Genomic DNA, 23,338 nt, shown 5'->3' with positions numbered 1-23,338 from the left:
ATTAAACCGAGTGGTTAGTTCACGATTGTAATGTGAACTTTTCTCTTTTGACTTCTTACCTACACGACCATTGATCCAAATCCATGCTTAGGAAGGCATCATCATACTATCGCTATAGTCGATGCGGCACACATATGCTACCAGGATGACTTGGACCTTCGAATCCAACGGTGAAGAGACGGTGGCATGACACGCGAGAGACGGTGGCATGCGGGGTACATGTCGTGCCATCTTATCCTCCCCTTCTTTCGGTGAAGCTACACATTTACATTTCATTAACTCTTATCCATTAGAAAGATGTATTTATTTCCATCGCTATCCAAACACTAAAATCTTTGACAGAAACATCGCCGGTTCGCAAATGTTGACTTCTTACACCGCCTAGCACGTCACCACATCGGTTATAGCCCATGCAGCCCATCTATGCGGTCGAGATGACCCGGACTGCCGGATCCAACAGCGAAGATAAATCGAGAGATAATGGCCCTGACGCACAACAGGAGGCGGCATGCAGGGCACGTATCGCGCCATCTTATCCTCCCCTTCCTCCGCCGAAGCCTCGCGTTTACATTTCATTAACTCTTATTCATTAGAAGCATGCATTTCTTTGGGTCGCTATCCAAACACGAAAAGCTTTGACAGATAACATCGCCGAGTCACAAATGTTGACTTCTTACACCGCCCTTGATCCAAAACCCATTAGCGAAAACGTTTACCGTCTATACATGTGCGGTCGGGATGTCTCGAACCGCCAGATCCAACGGCCGAGGAAAATCGGGGATGATTCACGTGGCGCGCGAGGGGAGACGGCGTGCGGGGCACGTGCCTGGCCATCCTATATGTCCTTGCCCCCTTCCTCCGGCGAAGCGGCCGGTGGCTGCCTCAGAGTCCGCTGAACTCAGCACGCGCGCGCGAGCGATCTCCAGAGTCCGCTGGTTTCGCCCTCGGCTACCTGCTCGGGGCGGCGTTCGAGGGACGGCGGTGCTGCCTGGCTGGGCGGTGCGGGAGGGGGTGAGCAGCTGCGGGCGGCGGCGATCTGGGCATGGGGAACGCGAGCGCCAGGGCGGTGGAGAACGGCCACACGGCGGCGCCGATGGAGCAGGTGGCCGTGGCCCCCGTCGGCGGGAGCTCCGCGGAGGCCGCGGCGCCGCCGGACGCCGTGATGCGGGAGCTCCCTCCTCCGGTCCCCTACGTCTTCGCGCCGCAGGTGATGATGATTTTGCCCTGCCCGAAATGGTAAAGAGGGAAGAAACCCTCATCTGGCCTTCTTGATGTTTTCTTTTCTTCCGTCATACGGTTGTTGCTATCAAGTGCACCGAGTCCTGTTCCGTTCCTATCAAAATTACCAAGTTGTTTTTTTACGGGTAAAATTACTAAATTAGTTACTTGCGCCGGAATTACTAAATTAGCATTAATTGTAGTAAATTTAGTCCTGCTAATTGTTCTTAGCGGTTGCTTCAGTCATTAAATGAGTAGATTATTTCCACCCGCTGTTTAAGCTTGAAATGGCAACTTGAGTTGTAAGGATGGCCAATGGCACATGTTTTAACTCAGAGATCCACGGCTTAACTGCAACTTGTAGTTTGTTCCTGGTATTCTCCAAGAGTAGGCTCTTGTTTATGTTATAGCTAGAACATGCATGTGGAAGAACGTAGTTTTGATGAAGACGCGTTGGTAGATTTCGTTTGGTTGCACCTGGATTCTGCAAATGGATTTGGTTTGGTGCAGTGGGCGAGTTGGTCATCCTTCCTTTCACGCATTCTGCATAGCATTAGATACTAGATAATATCTTTAATTTTCCTCGAACATTACGTGGTGTGCGACAAACCGTTACAACTTGATCTTCTTTTCTGGGCAGTTTGTCTTATTTGTTTAAACTATACTGTGTGCTAAGCAACATCGTAGACCAATTTTTTTACTCTTGGTCCTGATACAGGGACAGTCCACATTCAAGAAAACATATGTGGGGCATCATGATAAGCAAAACGCATTTCACGGTTGGCACTATAATTGGAAATGGAATCCTTGAACAAACTGATAGCAAAATCTTTGTTCAGTACTGCTTAAATGTAATTTGGAACTATAACTGGAAATGGAATCCTCGACCAAACTGAGAGCAAGAACATTATTCACTACTGCTTAAGTGTAATGGGACGTTCAATAGTAGTACATACTATTTCAAACTGAATTCTGTAGCACTTGGTAAGGTACACAAAAGAATACATGATCTGTATTACCATCATATATGGTTTTGAATTTCAAATACAATGATTTATGGTGGTGCTTTTATTGTTGATTCACTTACCTACTGGATATTGTCTTTGATGCTGTGTGGCCCAATATGATTCTTGCCTTAAAATAGGAGCATATTTTGCACATTAGCTTGCACCTTATTTGATCAGCAACAGTTCATACTCCGTAAAGAAGAAAAGCATTTGGCCCCTGTATTACTGTATTAAGCTGCTCTGGAACGTTGTAATCCTTTTGCTGTATGGCAGATTTGCTATTGGCTTGATCAAACTTTGGCTGCAATACGGTAGTAGGTCGAGAAGTAGGTTTTTGCCCTGAAGTTCATTGTCGCGATCGATGGTGAACAACGGGCTTCCTGCTAGCGCGTCGAACTTGCTTTCCTGCCTTCAGCTCCCTTCTCTCTTGTAAGACAATGCTGCTCCAATTCAATTCATTGAAAGGTGAAGATACCAGTTGGAAGGAAAATAAGCCTCATGTTATTGTGTATAAATGGCAGCCAATGTTCTTTCTTTTCCTTTAGAATGGACATGCTAAAGCATCCAGTTTATTCTTACTGAATTACTTTTGACCTATGCAAAATCATGTGCTTTATTGACCTTTCAGATAGTACTGTGAGATATGTGCATTGACCTTTGGCCATCTTTTGTAGGATGTTGCTAACTCGTTTTTTTTGGAGGGGGGGTTCAAGTCACATCTATGAACAATATTGATGGTCCTGCTTGTACTGACGGTTAACTTCACCTGACAGGTTCCAGTAGCTCCGATGCAGATACCGAATGAATTTTCACCTGCTTTTAACCATTCATGGATGAATGGCTCGGATGAATCCACCAACAATAACCCCCCGGAGGTTGAAATTCCAACTTTGATTACATGGAGTCAAGGAGGAAACGAGGTGTTTGTGGAAGGATCATGGGATAACTGGACATCAAGGTTTACCCTTTACCTGATCTGTTACTCGAATGTTTTATCCAATTCTGAAGACGACATGCTAAAATACCAAATATCCTTATGAGTACTCTCAGGAAGGTGTTAGAGAGGTCTGGGAAAGATCACGCCGTGTTGTTGGTTCTGCCATCTGGAATATATCATTACAGGATGATTGTTGATGGGGTGCCGAGATATGTGTCCGAACTACCTCATGTGACTGATGAAAGAGGGCAGGTGGCCAACCTCCTTGATGTCCATGTCAGTAAGGATTATATCTGTCTGTTTCAGCATTTCGCTCCGGCCTTCTCTAAAATGATATTCCAGAATGTAGGTTCTTGATTTTATCTGAAAGCATCTCTTCTCTGTTTTGATTAGGAGTATATCCCAGATAGTCTTGACAGCGTGGCGGAGTTCGACGCGCCCCCATCGCCTGAGCACAGCTACAACATGGAGTTCCCAACCGATGAGGAGCTTACCAAGCAGGATCCGCCCGCTCTTCCACCTCAGCTTCTCATGACTGCCCTTGGTGGCATCGATCACTCCGACGAACTCGCTCCAAAGCCGAAGCCGCAGCATGTCGTCCTCAACCATCTGTTCATCGAGAAAGGGTGGGGGGCGCAGTCTCTGCTCGCCCTCGGACTCACCCACCGGTTCCAGTCGAAGTACGTGAACTTCGTGCTCTACAAACCGCTGGTGAGGAGGTGACCGGTGCCGCTGGTGGAAGATGAAAGAAAGCAACGGTGGCTGATTAGGACTGATGGGAGTGAATAAGAGTGTAGTTTGACAATGTACATAAGGGGGATTCCGTAATCATCCGTTTCTCTTTTCTTCCTTCCTTCCTTCTTTCTTTCTTGAGTGAGTGAACTGTTCTTGTGGCGTGGGGTTTGAACCGCCTGAACTCCGGCGAAATGAAACAAGAGGGAGTGTTGTGAAAATGTCTGGTCTTGTCGTCTGATCTGTTATGTCGATATTTCCAGTGAGGTCTTGTCGACTTGTTTATGTTGGAATATGTTGTTGTCTGCATTTTTTTTTCGTCTTAAAACTTTTTGAGTGAACTGGTAGGTGTTGTTGGAGTTGTGTCGAATATAGTGTACAAGGTAGGTTATAGTTGGACTATGAGGTATATTGTGTTTACATAGGGTCTGGAGTCGTGTTTAATTAGGACACTTGTATCCTAGGCCTCTCATATATAGCGGGGGTAGACACACGATGTAACATATGCCAACATAATAGCATGGGCACGCCGGAGTGCGGTATTGTAACGGTGTCACGGGGAGGAGCGTCCGTAGTCAGGCCCCGGGGATGTAGCAATATCGGTGAATCTCATTAACAAATTTCGGTGTCGTGCTTGTGTGATTGCTTGGTCCTCGGATGATTAACGGTATGTCTCGAATTTATTCTAACAAGTGGTATCATGAGTAAGGTTCGATTTGAGGCCGTGGTATTGATCTAGAGGAAGAGTAGAAGACGCAGAAGAGATCAGTTTGATTTAAGCTATGGTCGAGCGATTGCAAGCAACAAGCTCGGAAGAGATCGGACTCGACGGGCAGCACAGAAATCAACGGGAACTCGTGTCAGGAACTAAAGCAATCCAGCGGCTGGATCGCGCATACAGCGGTGCGCGCTGCGCTGCTCGTGTGTGGCCAGGCAGGCTGGTAGGCGGCGCTTGGAGCGCTGGCGAGGGCCGTAGTCAGGCGGGTGTGTGCGCGCACGTACGCGGAGGCGGACTGGACTCCGATGGAGACACGAACGCGTACAACGCTGAGCTACAGCGACCAAGATTTGTTTTGGAAAAAAAAGGGGGACCAAGTCTCCAATGACACGGAATTAGGCAGGCAAATCAATCGGGGAAATAAATCCATCAAGGGATATGCATCCGTTGAAATTAGCAGGAGCGTTGACAAGACAATTGCTAGCATAGAAAGTTGAGCTGAGACGAGAGTTACCACGTGAAGGCAAAGATTTTAATTCTCTTGGTTTTGCTATAGTAGCATGCAGAGGTTTTGTCCGTGTGCTTGGGGCATCGCGTGGAAAGCTTATATAATTTTTCGCAGGGTCAGCCGTATAAAGAACCATGGCGCCAACGGGTATTAGGTTTGAGGTGGAGAAGTCACGGAACTGAAAACCTTGTGTTATGGCAGATAAGGATGAAAAATTTGTTGGCATAACAGAGATGCTTGAGGGCGTTGCGGGAAGTCATGCCAGCTAAGATAGAATTATGTGTGATGGATGGAAATTCGCGGAAGATGATTTGGGAGCCTCGAGCGTGTCATACAGTCGAACGAGTTCGGCTGGGTCGGACTAGATAGTCTGACGGATCGACATGAGTCGGTTGATACAGAAGACGGTGGTGGGATCGGCAAAGACGACATAGGAGCGTGATGCTGATGGTGACCGACTTCTGGGGCGTGAAAACACGTGGCGCGGGCCTGAGGGCTTGTGTGGCTTCGACAAGGCTATGACGCAGGGTTGACTCAAGGTGGTGTATACACGGAGCTTGAAGTCGATGAGGCGCAGGGGTGGACGGATTATCTACCATGGAGTCATGTTGAAGGTGGAGCTGGATTGAGGGGCTACGACGTAAGTGCACAGAGAGTTGAAGCCTATTCAGCGGGAAAAAGCGAGTGACACGCAATTCGGACTGGAGCCTAGTGGTCTGATAGAAGCGTGAAACTCGTCACCGGTCGGTGATGATCGGTGGTACTCTGTAGTGGGGGTTGAGTGGTGTGGGTTCGCGACCCTTGAGACTCGACCGGGACAGCGGAGGCTTGACGCGGTAATAGCGGCGAGGCGTGCGGTATGCACGGGGCATGGAGACGGGCCAGGGCTCTGGTGGTCATACATGTGGTGAGACAACTACGAATTTGACTCAGGATGACGACAAGAAACGGTGAAATTCCTTCAAGTTTCAGACAGGCGGTCAAGAAAGGAGCGGTGATGTTGAGTTCAGATAACTCTTATGTGTGACACCCAATATGTGAGTTATTCATTTTCACGCAGGTCAGTGATCAGTGTGTGATGGCGTTGGACGGATACTCTGAAAGTTGGAAGCACAAACTAGAGTAACAAGGAACTTAATTTTGCTCGAGTGTTGACTGTGGTCAAGAAAAGGAGGGACTACAAAGTTGCAGGTGGAGTCATATGGAGTCTTTGGAGTAGCAACGGTACTCATGGGATAAACTCAAGTCCAATGTACATGAAAGTTTGACGCATTGATGAATTTAAGGTGGTGGAGAATATTCGCCAAGGTGGAGTTTGTTGGAGTTGTGTCGAATATAGTGTACAAGGTAGGTTACAGTTGGACTATGAGTTGTATTGTGTTTACATAGGGTGTGAAGTCGTGTTCAATTAGGACACTTATATCCTAGGCCTCTTATATATAGCGGGGGTAGACACACGATGTAACATATGCCAACATAATAGCACAGGTGCGCAAGGGGGAGCCGGCGGCGTGTGCCGGCGCTCGGGTGGCCGGTGTGCGGTATTGTGACGGTGTCATGGTGAGGAGCGCTCGTAGTCAAGTCCCGGGATGTAGCCATATCAGTGAACCTCGTCAACAAATTTTAGTGTCGTGTTTGTGTGATTGCTTAATTCTCATATGATCAATGGTATGCCTCGAATTTATTCTAACAGATGTGAGCAGTTCAGTAGGATGGACAAAGTTGAGACGCCAATGTGTTTTTGGGAGGCGTAGGTAACCAGGAGTAAGACACTGGAAGAAAAGAATTCCATCCAAACACATATGATATGAAGACACAGATCAGATAACATGCACCTTTGTTAAAAAGAGACCGCCAGGGAAGAATGATAGCGTCTCGCCATCACAAAGCTTAGCCGCATTTGTCAAAAGGCTCAACAGCGACAGGCACGGTTGGAGCTTTAATCCCGTGGAAGATCTTCTGAAACCCAGACAAAGCGGTAAACTTACCCCATCACATTGCACGGCCTCAGCTTCTTCTATTTGTGACGATGGGAGTAAATTCTTTTCTTTTCTGAACTACTAGGGCAGGGAGCATGTGAAGTTCGACCTGGACGAATTAATAAATTTTATAACAAAAAAAGACATTTCTAAGAGAGACAAAAGGAAAAAAAAAAGGGAGAGGGGGCAGGGGGTGAATACTTTGCTGCTCTAACAAGAAACAAACTGCTTTCGACAAAGCTCCGATTCTGCCAGCAACGAAAAACATTCCGTTCCATTCCATTACCCTCATTTTTTAAGGGGTTAGGATCCTCTGCAGTACTGTACGATGTTGTACAGTCACTGCCAGGTGAGACCTGGCCCCACATGTTATCCACACTACAGTACCATACGGTACTGCAGAGGATCTCAACCCTTTTTTTAGAGGCCAGTTTTTTTTCTTCTTCATGGTATTTTAGAGGCCAGAATAGTCCTCCCTCTTTTCTTCTCTCAGCTCTCTGTGACGGTTTCGAAGGAAGCCCACGGGCCTTTTCGTCGCGAGACGCGAAAACGCCCATATGCTTTTTTTTAATGGGAAAATGCCCATATGCTTGATGGGCTCAGACGGACAGCACAGATGAAAGAAGGACGCATCGCTTTCGGCTCGAAACACCGCATTGATTGCCACGTCAGGAACGAAAAAATAACGACGAGGACGTGTTTGAGGTCAGTCTTGACCTGAACTTGGCCTTGGACCGGCTCCTGTGCGCGATGGACTGATGTCTGATCCGACGGTGACGGCGCGGTGACCTGGTCCGGCTTGCCACCTCCACCGCCTTGACTCGTCCGCCTCTTCCCTCCTCGCAAGGTTTCTGAGATTAATAAATACCCAAGCACATCATCCCATTTAGTACGGCGACTTTGTTGTGACTTTGGGGAGGAAAAAACCAACGGACCGCAATGAGTTGATTTTTTATGTCAGTCTCCCCGCAAGAGAAAAAGGAAGAAAAGGGACCGGCAAAATCTGTAGAATGAAAAGGGAAACTGATCCTAGACTAGGCGGGAGCAGACTCGTATCTAACGAGCCACACAATTTCAAACCCATACTCATACATCTAGGTCCGTAGACCACCTAGCGAGGACTACAAGCACTGAGCGAGCTGAAAACGCACCGCCGTCATCGCCCCTTCCTCGTCGGAGCCGGACAAACATTGTTGTAGTAGACAGTCGAAAAGTCGTCGTGCTAAGACCTCATAGGATCAGCGCATCATAATAGATCGAAAGGATCCAACCTGCAGATACATCGATATAGAGAAAGACCGGATCCAGGCTGATCTCCCGAAGACAAACACCGACCGGGGCCCACGAGATCTGTCGGAGACACCCCTCCACATGTTTTCCGACGACGTTTGAAGCATCACTAGGGCGAGGCTAGGTGGGAAGAATCTCATTCCATCTTCAAGAAGCCGCCGCCGTCTCGTCTTCTTGAGCATGACACAAAACCCTAACAAACTTTGAAAAGCACATACAAATGTAGCCATCCCGCCTGCAAGGGCCGGGATCCACCGTGCCTCCATGGTCCAAGGCCATAGGAGATTGACGAGGCGAACCGCCGGTGGCGCCGATGAGAGGCAAAAAACCTTAAAATAGAGTCCGAAAGAGGGCAGGAGTGAAGGGGTACGCCCTCCGTTCCTTTATGTAAGGTGTATTTTTTTGGCACGATGACCACTGCATCTAATTATAGACATGTTATGACGAAATTACCCTTGGCAAATTTTTTGGTTGGAAGCAAGTAAATCACTTACTCCAAGAAAGTAAGAGATACGTGCAATCGACAGAGAGATAATTTCCTTATTTTGCTACAAGGAGAGATACATACAATTAGGAGAGAAATACTTTTCTTTTTTATGGAGTGCTAACAGAGGAATCATGAGGAATTAGGAAAAATGCATCTTACATTCTGAAATTTTATCAAAAACAAATACAACTTATATAAAGAAACAGAGGAAGTATATCAATTGTTCACAGTAGCGGCCGCTGCTCTCATCTCTCATGGCTTAGTCTTTATTAATCTGCATCGGTGTGCCACTAGCAAAAGACACCCCAGAACTCAATGGAGTCTTAAGTATAGAATCCTAAATCCACACAAGAATAAAACATGGAAACCATTGGTGCACAATCGAGTATGAATGGAACCCTAGATTGCCAAGGATCCAAGAAAGGAAAAAGGAAAAAGGAAAAAAGGAAAGGAAAGGGGAACCGGATACAAAACCGGCGGTTCCAGCAAACCTTCCCCCTCGTTAATCGCTAGCGGTCTATAAAACCCAGCCCACGGACAGGGCACCATCGCCAACGCCGCCCACCGCGCCCCGTTTATTATTCCCCTTCGCGCAGCCGCCCCCGTGTCTCCCGTGCGCACCTTCTCGAAGCCTCCCCCATGGCGGACCAGCTCACCGACGAGCAGATCGCCGAGTTCAAGGAGGCCTTCAGCCTCTTCGACAAGGATGGCGACGGTAACCCCCCCTCTCCCCTCTCTCCCCTGTCTCTCGCGGCCGGCCGGATCGGGCTCGGGCGCCGCCCGACCTCGATCCGGCCGAATTGGGTTTTGTCTCTAGATCCGGTCGGTGATGCCTGGGCTGGGTGGTCTCTTTAGGCCTTTCGTGTTGCTCTGGGCGTGCGCCTGCGCGGGATGGATGCTTGCATCTGATGGATGGGGTCGTTTGCTCGGGCCAGTTGTTTGTTCTGTGGCCGAGTGCGGGCGGGTTGTCTTGTTACTGTGTTCCGATTTGTGGCTGTAGGACTTGGGGGTGCTCCCGTGGGAGGAACAATTCGGGGGCAGCAGCGACTGGTTGCATTTAGGGTGTTTAGAGCTGTAGAGTGTTTCGGAATTTCTAGTGACAGAGATGAGAATCAGGTTGTTGTCATACACTGATGTAAATTTATCTAGGCCAATGAGCATCTGTTTTGTTACAATTATAGTGTGGAACGCACCAACGAGTGGACTAGATGGAGAATTGGAGTACTGTAGTAGATGATGCCAAGGATTTAGTCAGGATTTCTCATCCTGTTTAGCTCTCCTTTTATAACGCGACACTGAAGAGACTTTTTGGTGACAGTAGCAGCATGATCTAGCTTCTGGTAGCCTGGAAGTTGGAGATCTAGTCTTAACTGTGTAGTCTAAGACCAACACTTGATTTGTAGATTCCTCTTTTCTAGTAGTGTCATAGCTCATTTCTGCATCATTTAATAGTTATTTCCTTGCTTGTGCTACATTGAAGGACTATGTTTCAGCACGGCTTTAGATGCAAGTTGGTCTAGTCTGTGATCTGTGTCATATCTAATTGTACACATGATGACTTGTAGAATTGTAAGGTTGACTTTTGATTTCATATGTTAAATGGGCAGCAAGAACTACATTTTATTTACTTGATAGGATGCAATCCAAGTTGATGCTAAACCTAAGCACTGCTTTCTTAAGGCTTCTGCCTGGCGGTCCATCATTTCTTCAGCTGATGCATGATTCATAAATTGATTTCTAGAATTCAGTATGTTGAAATGAACGTCAGCGACACTATAGGAAAGCGTTTGGCAAGTTAACCTAACTTATTGTTCCCTTCATGTTACCCAGCCGGCCTATAATATTTAATCCGTACTGCTTATCCTGCAATACAGTGCTTGTTTAAAGCCATGTTTGTTTACGATTCCCAGCTGTTCCAACTTGCAGCTCCTTATAGTAACAATATATAGGTGCGTGTAAGTGGCCAACATGCTGATTGGAGGTATTATGACATATCATGTGTTGTTAGGACAACAAGAACACATTGGGTATTTTATATGCGGCGAACAGACCAATCTTAAATCCCTAGTAAACTTGCTCTTATTTTATTTCGTAGCGCTAGATAACGAATGCTTGCTGAATTTTGTGCAGGTTGCATCACCACCAAGGAGCTTGGAACCGTGATGCGGTCCCTCGGGCAGAACCCCACGGAGGCGGAGCTGCAGGACATGATCAACGAGGTTGACGCGGACGGCAACGGCACCATCGACTTCCCCGAGTTCCTGAACCTGATGGCGAGGAAGATGAAGGACACGGACTCGGAGGAGGAGCTCAAGGAGGCGTTCCGCGTGTTCGACAAGGACCAGAACGGCTTCATCTCGGCGGCGGAGCTGCGCCACGTGATGACCAACCTCGGGGAGAAGCTGACGGACGAGGAGGTGGACGAGATGATCCGGGAGGCGGACGTGGACGGCGACGGCCAGATCAACTACGAGGAGTTCGTCAAGGTCATGATGGCCAAGTGAGGTGGCGGCGGGACAGGGGTCCCTCCCACGAAATAAGCTTAAAATTCAAGTGGATTGGAATGCCAGACAGACTCGCAAGGTTGTATTTTGTGCTATGTTTTTTAAGGATACTGTTGCCTGTTGGGTAGCTGGTCGGGTTATCGGTGTAGTCTTGGGGCAGCAGCATCGGAATTACTACCTGGTTTCTTTTGGTTGTGGCACTTATCTTGTTCGTCTTATCATGGAATTTAGGGGCGTTGTGCAAATCTCGGTTTTTGCGCTGCAGTTTGCGTGTCTGCTTGGTTTGTGTTCAGCTCCAAAATGCTGGCCGGAGTACATTGTATGGATTCCATTTGGCATGCTTGGACCTTCTGGAACTTCGGTGGTAGCTGTGATTTCTGAACTGCGCTGGTGCAAATTGTCTTGTACAGTTGTTGGACGACGGAACAGAACTCAAGTCGACAGCAAAACCAACAGCTGCATTTGTCGGAATCTAAACAGGGATCCATATGATGGGGCCTGGTTAGCTCGAGATCCAGCTCCTGGCGCCGCGATTCCCCGCTGTACTCTCTGGTGTTTTGCAACTTGTACCATCTTATGATTGAACGAAACCAAATGTGGTGGATGGCACGTCGCTCTTGTGTGCCAACAATATGGCATGGAAGTGGTAATCATGCTATGCTATGATGATCAATTGTTGGGCACATAGTTGATTGGCGCCAGCTCGTTGAACTATTCCTTTTCCCTTTTCAACCTGTCCGTTGTTTTCATCAAAGCATAAGCCGTTGATATTTTTATCATAATACATCTTTTTCCGTTTTGAAAAAAATATCTTCACCATAAAAATGCCAAAATTGGCAGAGTTCAACATTGGTGTCATCTGTCATGTGCAGCGATTTGCTTCGGAGAATAACGAGAGAGGGAAAGTTGTCATTGCCTACGATCTCTCTTGATTTTTGACCTGTCAAAAGGAAAGAAAAGCGACCTTCGCTAAAGTTGCTTCATCGTGACGAGCAGCCCGGACAGCAATTAGGGCAATCAATCAGTCCATTTCTTTCCCTCTCCCTCCAGCAGCTCGGCTCTCTCTGGTCTCTGCCCGCCATGGCGGCCAAGCTGACCCAGGAGCAGGCGGACGAGTGCAAGGAGGTGTTCGACCTGTTCGACGGCGACAAGGACGGCCGCATCGCCGCCGGCGAGCTGGTCACGGCGCTCCGCTCGCTGGGCCAGAACGTGGACGAGGCCGAGGCGCGGGGCTTCCTCGAGGACGCCGGCGCGGGCGGCGCCGGCGCCGTCGCCATCGACCTCCCCACGTTCCTGGCCGTGGCCGCGCGCAAGGCCAACGCCGGCGTATCGGCCAAGGGACTGGCCCAGTGCCTCGACGCGTTCGACGACGACGGGAGCGGCGTCATCCCCGCGGAGCAGCTGCGGCAGGTGATGCTCACCCACGGCGACCGGCTCACGGAGGAGGAGGCCGACGAGCTGGTCCGCAAGGCCGACCCCCGCGGCGAGGGCCGCGTCCAGTGCAAGGAGCTCGTCAAGGTGCTCATGAACAACAAGTGATCGGCGAGCTTCTCTGATCTGATGCGTCGATCGATCGGCCGATCTGGGGACCGGTGAAGTGTTGTCCTCCGGTGAGGAAATGGTGCCATGTTTCTTGATTTGGTGATGTACTCCTACTGGTTTTGCTGTAATATTGGATTGGATGCGAATGCTCTGCATACGCGAAGTCCTGGCTGCAATATGTATGCTGCGTTTGTTTCGTTGTATGTATGTATTGTATGCATACACAAATTGCTTTAACGACGATTTTGCACATGTATCAAAGACATTGCCAGCGCAAATCCGGTGCGCTGCTTCCTTGGTTTGGTTAGTGAAATCGGTAGGATTTGAAAATGGATATTTTTCGCACCCGGCCGTTTCAATTTACTTAGCATGTTTTTTTTACGGATTTACTTTGCATATTAGTATTGTGTCTTAAGTTGAACTACATAAATTTTAAAACAAAGTATAGAAAAAATCATCGACATCTATAATACCAAATCAACACTATTGGATTCATCATTGAATACATTTTCACATCATATATATGTTTGTTACTGTACCACACATAAAGAAAGAGGTAATACTACATGCATACATGATGGGTGAATGGACGGATGCATCATATAGTTAACAAGAGTGGGGAAGTATCTTCCATGGTGAACCTCACTTCATTCATTTTCTTTGAAAATTACGAACTTCATTTGGCAGGCCTTCGTTGGAGGGGGTACCTCATATCGAGGCTAGACTAGAAGTGGTGAATCACCGGCTTCTTCATCAGCCGGTGAATGTGCAGGGTACGTGTTGGAGCTAGTTGGTCCCCCCCCCCCATTTGCTCCGGAAGGGATGGTGGGGTTTGAAGTGGACAATGAAAGTAGCAGTTGCATCAAGAAATCACTCACTCTTCCGATGTGTGGACGGCGCACACACATGAGCCCGATCTCCAACACACTTTTGAGTCCCCCGTCAAATTGGCCCCTCAGCCCTTTGTCAGCTGCATCGAGAATTGTATTGTTCGCTTGACATTTCAGGACCTTCTCAATAAGGTTGTTCTTCTCATTAGTCTGTATGGTTGGTTTTTCACCGCTGACAATCTCGAGCAACATCACGCCTAAGCTGTAGACGTCGGATTGCCTGCATGCCTTTCCGGTCTCAATATATGCCGGGCCGATGTATGATCGACTCCCAATTATATTCATCCTTGTGCGTGAGGTTTGGGTATGGTTGACTTGTGTCACCAGCCCAAAGTCAGACAGTTTGGCATTGAAGTCCGTGTCTAGCATTACATTTCCTGGCTTGATATCTCTATGCACAATGCACTTGGGACATTCAGTATGGAGTATGCAAGGCCGGAGGCAATTATGTTAGAGCGTGGACTCGCTTCCCACTTGGATTGCACGATCGTTGCACGATCGTCTCTCACCACGTCCTGCCGCGGTTGCGCCCGGCTCCCCTATTTATGTACTCCTCTCTGTATTCTGTAAGGACACTCAACAATCAAGCACTTTACAGCGTGGACTCGCTTCCCACTTGGATTGCACGATCGTTGCACGATCGTCTCTCCCCACGTCCTGCCGCGGTTGCACCCGGTCCCCTATTTATGTACTCCTCTCTGTATTCTGTAAGGACACTGAACAATCAAGCACTTTACATGGTATCAGATATCCGATCCATCCCTCCCCTCCCACGATCGCCATGACGAATCTGAAGGAAATATGCCCTAGAGGCAATAATAAAGTTATTATTTATTTCCTTATATCATGATAAATGTTTATTATTCATGCTAGAATTGTATTAACCGGAAACATAATACATGTGTGAATACATAGACAAACAGAGTATCACTAGTACGCCTCTACTAGACTAGCTCGTTAATCAAAGATGGTTATGTTTCCTAACCATGGACAAAGAGTTGTTATTTGATTAACGGGATCACATCATTAGGTGAATGATCTGATTGACATGACCCGTTCCATTAGCTTAGCACCCGATCGTTTAGTATGTTGCTATTGTTTTCTTCATGACTTATACATGTTCCTATGACTATGAGATTATGCAACTCCCGTTTGCCGGAGGAACACTTTGTGTGCTACCAAACGTCACAACGTAACTGGGTGATTATAAAGGTGCTCTACAGGTGTCTCCAAAGGTACATGTTGGGTTGGCGTATTTCGAGATTAGGATTTGTCACTCTGATTGTCGGAGAGGTATCTCTGGGCCCTCTCGGTAATGCACATCACATAAGCCTTGCAAGCATTGCAACTAATGAGTTAGTTGTGACATGATGTATTACGGAACGAGTAAAGAGACTTGCCGGTAACGAGATTGAACTAGGTATTGAGATACCGACGATCGAATCTCGGGCAAGTAACATACCGATGACAAAGGGAACAACGTATGTTGTTATGCGGTCTGACCGATAAAAGATCTTCGTAGAATATGTAGGAGCCAATATGAGCATCCAGGTTCCGCTATTGGTTATTGACCGGAGACATGTCTCGGTCATGTCTACATTGTTCTCGAACCCGTAGGGTCCGCACGCTTAAGGTTTCGATGACAGTTATATTATGAGTTTATGCATTTTGATGTACCGAAGTTTGTTAGGAGTCCCGGATGTGATCACGGACATGACGAGGAGTCTCGAAATGGTCGAGACATAAAGATTGATATATTGGAAGCCTATATTTGGATATCGGAAGTGTTCCGGGTGAAATCAGGATTTTACCGGAGTACCGGGAGGTTACCGGAACCCCCCGGGAGGTATATGGGCCTTAGTGGGCCTTAGTGGAAGAGAGGAGAGGTGGCCAGGGCTGGGCCGTGCGCCCCTCCCCCCTAGTCCGAATAGGACAAGGAGAGGGTGCCGGCGCCCCCCTTCCTTCTCTCTCTCCTCTTTCCCCCTCCTGAATCCTATTCCAACTAGGAAAGGGGGGTGGGGAATCCTACTCCCGGAGGGAGTAGGACTCCTCCTGGCGCGCCCTCTCCTGGCCGGCCGCACCCCCCCTTTGATCCTTTATATACGGAGGCAGGGAGCACCCCTAGAGACACAAGTTGATCTTCGTGATCGTTCCTTAGCCGTGTGCGGTGCCCCCCTTCACCATATTCCACCTCGGTCATATTGTAGCGGTGCTTAGGCGAAGCCCTGCGACGGTTGAACATCAAGATCGTCACCACGCCGTCGTGCTGACAGAACTCTTCCCCGACACTTTGCTGGACCGGAGTCCGGGGATTGTCATCGAGTTGAACGTGTGCTAGAACTCGGAGGTGCCGTAGTTTCGGTGCTTGATCGGTCGGTCCGTGAAGACGTACGACTACATCAACCACGTTGTGCTAACATTTCCGTTGTCGATCTACAAGGGTACGTAGATCACACTCTCCCCTCTCGTTGCTATGCATCACCATGATCTTGCGTGTGCGTAGATTTTTTTTGAAATTACTACGTAACCCAACAGAATCCAGGCGAACCACCCAACACCGGCGGCCAGCCAACCCTACCTCCAAACTGCGGCGGCCAACCTATTCTTCCCCTCACCGTCGGCCAACCCACACCTCCTTCCCCAGTCATCTAGGCTGCTATTCCCTCCGCTCTCTCCTTCAGCGATACGATCACTGACATCACTCCTTTCATCCCCATTGTTCTTGATCTCCACAGCCATAACTACTATCATTGGAGGCATCTCTTCGAGATCCATCTTGGCCATTGTTCTCTCCTTCATCACATCACCGGCGACACACCACCGGCCCCCGCCAATCCCAGATGGCTCAAGGATGATCTTGCCATTATTCAGTGGCTGTATACCCGCATCTCCACCGAGCTCTTCAACCTTGTGGTGACCGATGGTGCCACCGCCCGTGACATCTGGCTCGAGCTCCGCCGGCTGTTTCAGGACAACCGCGACGCTCGCATCTCCGCGCTCAACACGGAGCTCCGCACCATCACTCAAGGTGATCGCCCTATCGACGTTTTCTGCCAACGCATCAAAGCCATCGGGCGACGAGCTGCGTGAGCTCGGTGAGGTGGTTGCCGACCATTCCCTCCTTCATGCGCTCATGGGTGGCCTCGACGACCGCTTCGCCCAGCAGGCGACCTTGATTCCCATGCTCCGACCTTTGCCAACGCTCGCCGAGGCGCGCTCCATGCTCCAGATGGAGGAGCAGAATCAGGCGCGCAAGGCCAGCACGCCTCGCCTCTTCCACACCTCGGCTCGCCCTGCTCCGACTCCTGCGGGTTCGTCCGCGGCTTCCTCTCCGGCGCCTCCAGCACCTCAACCGCCGCCGGGTTGGTGCCCCAGCCCCAACTACAAGGGCAAAAACCCGATCTATCGGCCACCAAAGCAGGGATCGGCGTCTTCTTCGTCGAGCTCTACTCCTGCACCGCCAACCGCTGCACCATCTCCTGCGCCTTCCTCACCGTCTCCCTCGACATGGCGCCCTCCACACGATCCCTGGACGGGGCTCGTGCAGGCTTGGCCCATGCCATGGCCCGCACCCTCCCCGTACGGTGCTCCGCCGGCCTACACCGACGCTTGGGTGCCCGGCCTTCGCCCTTCCGCCGGCGCTCCTGGGATCCTGGGTTCTCGTCCACCACAGCAGGCCTACACCGCCTATGCTCCTCTGTACCAGGCCGTGGCGGCGCCAACGGCGCACTCCTTGTACCCCTACGGGGTGCCCACACCATCAACCTGGGAGCGCGTTGCATCACCAGCGCCATCGCCACCTCAGCCACCCGCTACTGCTACTGCTCCTTCATCTTCGACCGCGCCGGCCTGGGATCAGGCCGCCTTCATCGCCGCCATGAACTCTCTCACCACCCAAGACGCAGGTAACGAGTGGATCTTCGACTCTTGTGCATCTACGCATATGTCTGCATCTAGTAGCTCGCTTTCTTCCATTCATCCCTCTCTTCTCTTTCCCTCCATTACTATTGGTAATGGTTCCACTGTCCCTGTCTCTTGTGTCGGCACTTCCTCTATCCCTTCCTCTCACTCCCCTCTTCTTCTTCGCGAGGTTCTAGTCGCTCCTGCCCTCATTAAAAACCTCATCTCAGTTCGTCGTTTCACTATTGATAACCAAGTTTTTGTGGAATTTGACCCTTTTGGATTGACTGTGAAGGATCTTCGCACCCGGATGGAGCTGGCGCTCTTTGATAGTTCGGGCGATATGTACACCGTCCATGGCGCCTCCACTCCTTCGCCCCATGCCATGCTCGCCTCCATCAGTCTGTGGCATCGACGGCTCGGCCACCCCAACCATGCTACTACAACCACCCTCCTCGACGCGTTTAGGTCCCTTACAGTCGTGACTCTCATGACTCGTCTCTTTGTCAATCGTGTCAATTAGGCAAGCATGTTAGGCTGCCTTTTAGTTCTTCTACTACAAGTAGCTCTTTCCTTTTTGAACTGTTGCATTGTGACTTGTGGACGTCACCTATCCCTAGTGTATTCGGTTTCAAGTACTATCTTGTTGTTCTTGACGATTATTCTCACTTTATATGGACCTTTTCCCGTACGAGCGAAATCTGGTGTTCACAGCTTGTTTGTCAACTTCCAGCGTTATGTTTTCACTCACTTCTCTCTTCCCATTTGCTTCTTGCAATGTGATAATGGTCGCGAGTTCGATAACACCCGCAACCGTGAATTTTTTCTTCACCACGACATTCTTCTCCGGTTTTCATGTCCCTACACCTCGCCCCAAAATGGGAAAGCTGAACGCTCACTTCGCACGATCAACGACATTCTCCGTACCCTACTCATCCACGCATCCATGCCTCCTCAATATTGGGTTGAAGCGCTTCGGCATGCCACATATTTACTTAATGTCCGGCCCACCAAAACTTGTCCTCGCTTCTCTCCCTATGAGTCTCTCTTCCTAGCCCCACCCACCTACGTCGATCTTCGTATTTTCGGCTGTCTATGCTTTCCCAACTTATCTGCCACTACTGATAACAAACTCTCACCTTGTTCCTTGCCCTGTGTCTTGCTCAGTTTTTCTGATTCCCACAAAGGCTATCGCTGCCTCCATCTTCCTACAGGTCGTGTTATTCTGTCTCGCCACGTCACGTTTGATGAAACCATTTTTCCTTTCGCCACTCACGCTACCCCAAACTTTTCTGCCCCAATTTCCGGCGCCGTCACCCCTTCACCACGCTCTTCAGCGATCGACGTGCATGGCGCTGTTGACGTGCATGGCGTTGTTCATCTGGACCCTACTCACCCACTGCATGCCCAAGATTCGCCACCCACTACCGCTTCCGCAACCGACCAACCCAGCCACGGCGATCTCTCGGATCGCCCGCCACCCAGCTCCCCGGGCCCCGCCACTCCACCACACAGCTCCCCGGGCCCCGCCACTCCACCACACAGCTCCCCGGGCCCCGCCACTCCACCAACCAGCTCACCTGGTCCCGCCACTCCACCAACCAGCTCTCCAGGCCCCGCCACGCCACCAATCCCGACTCCTTCTGATTCAGCTGGCCCCTCCATGCCACCGACTGCTGTTCCCGTTCCCATTCCTCGTAACGCCCACACCATGCGCACACGCAGCAAGTCTGTCTTTGCCCAACCTGTTGATCGCCTCAACCTCACAGCTTCCACATCTCCTATCTCCCCCATTCCCACCTCTTACAAAGCAGCCCTTCTCGATCCAAACTGGTTCCAAGCCATGAAAGAAGAGTATGATGCCCTTCTTCTCAATAACACCTGGTCGCTCATTCCTCGACCTCCTGGTGCCAACGTAGTCTATGGGAAATGGGTGTTTCGTCACAAATTCCATTCGGATGGTTCCCTCTCCCGCTACAAGGCTCGCTGGGTTTGTCGTGGCGATTCCCAGCAACCCGGCATCGATTTCGATGAGACATTCTCTCCGGTCGTCAAACCTAGCACCATCCGTGTAGTTCTCAACTTAGCCGTCTCCTCCTCCTGGCCCATTCACCAACTCGATGTCAAAAACGCCTTCCTACACGGCTCTCTCACTGAAAACGTTTACTGCCGGCAGCCGCTTGGGTTTTCCCACTCTTCCTATCTTGATCACGTCTGCCATCTCCAAAAATCCTTGTATGGCCTTAAGCAAGCACCCAGAGCTTGGTTTCAACGGTTTGCCTCGTTCATCCAGAGTCTCAGATTCATTCCCTCACGTTCTGACTCCTCTCTGTTCATCTACCACTCTTCCACCCACACTGCATATTTACTCTTATATGTTGATGACATAGTGTTGACGGCCTCCTCCGACTCTCTTCTCACTCACATCATCTCTTCTCTGCGCCAAGAATTCTGCATGACTGACCTCGGTCATCTTCACCACTTTCTTGGTATAGCTGTCTTACGCTCTTCCGTTGGCCTCTTCCTCTCCCAACGCCAGTATGCTATTGAGCTGCTCTCCAAGTCCGGCATGCTGGAATGCCATCCTACACGCACACCTGTTGAGACCGGTGCCAAATTGTCTTCCGCCGGAGAACCCGTTCCTGACGCCACCCTATATCGTAGCATTACTGGCGCCCTTCAGTATATCACTCTCACAAGGCCTGAAATCACCTATGATGTTCAACAAGCATGCTTATACATGCATGACCCACGTCTTCCACATATGAACCATGTCCGCCGCATCCTTCGATACCTCAAAGGTACTCTTGATCACGGTCTCTCCATCACTCCATCCTCTCCAACCTCTCTCACAGCTTACTCGGATGCAGACTGGGCGGGATGCCCAGATACACGTCGATCTACCTCGGGATACTGTGTTTATTTGGGTGATAATCTGATTTCATGGTCGTCGAAGCGGCAACTTATTGTTTCCAGGTCGTCTGCGGAGGCTGAGTATCGCTCGGTCGCTCATACAGTGGCGGAGACTGTTTGGATTCGACAACTACTCAGCGAGCTTCACCGACCTCTGCACCATGCTACTATTGTCTATTGTGACAATATTTCCGCAGTGTACATGTCATGTAATCCCGTGCAGCATCGTAGAACTAAGCACATCGAGATAGACATCCATTTTGTTCGCGAGAAGGTAGCTCTAGGTGAGGTTCGAGTTCTGCATGTTCCTACTTCCGCCCAGTTTGCCGACATCTTCACCAAAGGGCTTCCAACAGCAGCCTTCCTCGACATACGCTCCAGTCTCAACGTCGTCGACGCCGCCGCTGACACTGCGGGGGGTGTTAGAGCGTGGACTCGCTTCCCACTTGGATTGCACGATCGTTGCACGATCGTCTCTCCCCACGTCCTACCGCGGTTGCGCCCGGCTCCCCTATTTATGTACTCCTCTCTGTATTCTGTAAGGACACTGAACAATCAAGCACTTTACAAATTCCAATTAGTACATTGCGCTCGAAACACAAAACGCGCAGTCTCTACCAGACCAGACACCCCGTGAAGTCGAGCTATATTGACTAGGAGATTCACTAGGAGATAAGACACCACTTCGCGTGCTCTAAGCCCTGGAGGAGGTCCCCGCAAGGGATAGCCTCCAGTTAGGTTTCTTTAGTCTAGAAACCTCCAGTTTTGTAGCAACTCTCGGAACCTCCAGTTAGTTGCCCTCAGCCATCTCCTTCCCCATCGTGGTCGGCACCACTTTCTCAGTCGTCGGGGCAGCGCTGGTCCCCGGTCACCCATGGCCCAAGCCGGGGCAGCTCCTGTTCGGCGCATATGCTATCGCGAAGCGACCACGCGCATACCCCCGCCCCACTCCCCGTTGTGCATAAGTGGGCCGACCCACGTAGATCATGTCCGGTTTTGGGAAGGTCCTTCCTAAGCCGGGTTTTTCTCCCTCTTCATTTTCTTTTTTCCATTGCCCCTTTTTGTTTTATAGTTTTTGTTTATTTTCTTTCGCTTTTTATTTTATTTGTATTCTTTGTTTTTTCTTTTTCTCGTTTTTTTGAATATTTTATTCACTGAATTAAAAAAATGTTCATCTAAATCAAGAATGTTTGTGAGATCCAAAATTAGTCATCGTATCTTAAATTTGTTCACCACAATTTTGAAAAATGTTAATCCATTTTCTAAAAGTTCATAAAAATTTCAAAAAATGTTCTAGAATTGAGAATTTGTTCCTCAAATTCATAAAAATGTTCATCAAATCAAAGTTTGTTCATCTAATAAAAAATATTCATCAATATTCAAAGGGAAAGGCTTACCTTCTGTCGGCCGATCTCGAGCCCACGTCCGTCGGCTCCGTGTCCGTCGGATTGTCTTTTGATCCAACGGCCGATAGCACCCGTACCCACGCGCACGGGTCTGCAGCTGAGCTGCTATTTCAGAAACGCTTTCTGCAACAGAGCGCTCGTTGCGGGGCTCTGTGGTGGTTAGATCCAGTAGCGAGGAGGCGGAACACCGTGCGGTTGGGACAGAGGCGGCGACTGGGTGGTCGACGGTGGCTAGGCAACCGCGGCAGACCAGCCGTGATGGCGATGACGACGGGATCTGAGGTTGCTGACGGCTGCACAAGCAGCAGGTGTGTATCCTTTTTTGCAACAAAGACCTTGTTTCAGAAATAAAAAACTATTCGGGGTGAAGTGTTTTTTCAACAACAGGGTCTATTTTTAGAAAGTTTCTACAACACAGGTCTTGTTTCAGAAAAAAAGCAAAGATTTTTTTCTGCAACAAGGTTCCTGCTTCAGAAACATATGCCCGGTTACAGAAAGCGTTGAAGAAGCACACGATCTTAGAGCGTACAAGGCCAAGAATTGCAACACGATGCGTGTTTTAGAAACATAGCTTCAGTTGCAGAAATCGCAAAAGAGTTTCCGGCGTGGGAGCTCGTTGCCGCCATGCCGAAGTAGAGGTCGCACCTGTGCTCAAAGCAGGGCCCCTCGGTGAGCTCAATTTGTGTCAGGTCCAACCATCTGACACACGATATGATGCGCTGGAGTAGCTCCCGCACGCCGGCGGCGGGCAGATTTTGCGGTGGGTTGGCCGCGGCGTCGCGTGGGGCGCAGCTCTGTCGGAGCCAGCGACAGGAGTGTTGTTTCTGCAACAAAGCATTTGTTGCGGGAATAACGAGTGGGCATGCGGAACGCGGGCACTAGATCAGACGGCTATCAGCTCGGGTATCCAATGGCCCTCGCGGCGACGGATAAAATCTAAACATCGACCGGCGGACGCGTAGCGTCGCCCGTATTCAAATTCACGAACATTTTTATCAAATTCGTGAACATTATTCGCATTGAAGGACATTTTTTGGCTCCCCGAACTTTTTCAAAATTCACATTTTTTTGAATTTTAGAACTTTTTTGAAATCCCGAATTATTTAAACAAGAAAAAGAATGAAAAAAAACAAAACTAAAAAAGAAAATAGGGGGCGTCTTGCTCCGTTCATGGGCGGGCGCAAATGGGCGCGTGGGGGCAGCGCCGAAGAGAAGAGAGGAGGGTGTGGGGTATTTCCGGAAAATCCTACTTGACGCACCTTGCGTCTTGTCGAGCTTTCGCACAGAGGTTCGCCAGCGAGGGATGA

At 49.5% G+C, this 23,338-nt stretch overlaps 3 protein-coding genes across 3 annotated transcripts; all 3 read left to right on the top strand.

Moving 5' to 3' along the window:
• Window positions 1–854: 854 nt before the first annotated feature.
• LOC125522306 (SNF1-related protein kinase regulatory subunit beta-1-like) lies at window positions 855–4,115 on the top strand. The gene is made up of 4 exons (XM_048687380.1): window positions 855–1,207; window positions 2,999–3,183; window positions 3,276–3,438; window positions 3,556–4,115. The coding sequence occupies exons 1-4, from the start codon at window positions 1,043–1,045 to the stop codon at window positions 3,883–3,885; spliced, it is 843 nt and encodes a 280-aa protein (XP_048543337.1). The 5' UTR covers window positions 855–1,042; the 3' UTR covers window positions 3,886–4,115.
• A 5,261-nt stretch (window positions 4,116–9,376) lies between these two features.
• LOC125522361 (calmodulin-2) lies at window positions 9,377–11,625 on the top strand. Its single transcript, XM_048687426.1, has 2 exons — window positions 9,377–9,591; window positions 11,007–11,625. Exons 1-2 carry the CDS (start codon window positions 9,516–9,518, stop codon window positions 11,378–11,380), a joined length of 450 nt encoding a protein of 149 aa, XP_048543383.1. The 5' UTR covers window positions 9,377–9,515; the 3' UTR covers window positions 11,381–11,625.
• A 679-nt stretch (window positions 11,626–12,304) lies between these two features.
• Window positions 12,305–13,256, top strand: LOC125522343 (probable calcium-binding protein CML9). The gene has a single exon (XM_048687409.1). The coding sequence runs from the start codon at window positions 12,461–12,463 to the stop codon at window positions 12,917–12,919; it is 459 nt and encodes a 152-aa protein (XP_048543366.1). The 5' UTR covers window positions 12,305–12,460; the 3' UTR covers window positions 12,920–13,256.
• The last annotated feature ends 10,082 nt before the right edge of the window (window positions 13,257–23,338 follow it).

This window comes from Triticum urartu, chromosome 1 (assembly GCF_003073215.2).
Source record: "Triticum urartu cultivar G1812 chromosome 1, Tu2.1, whole genome shotgun sequence".
Classification (NCBI taxonomy): domain Eukaryota; kingdom Viridiplantae; phylum Streptophyta; class Magnoliopsida; order Poales; family Poaceae; genus Triticum; species Triticum urartu.
This window is presented reverse-complemented; position numbering and strand designations above follow the sequence as displayed.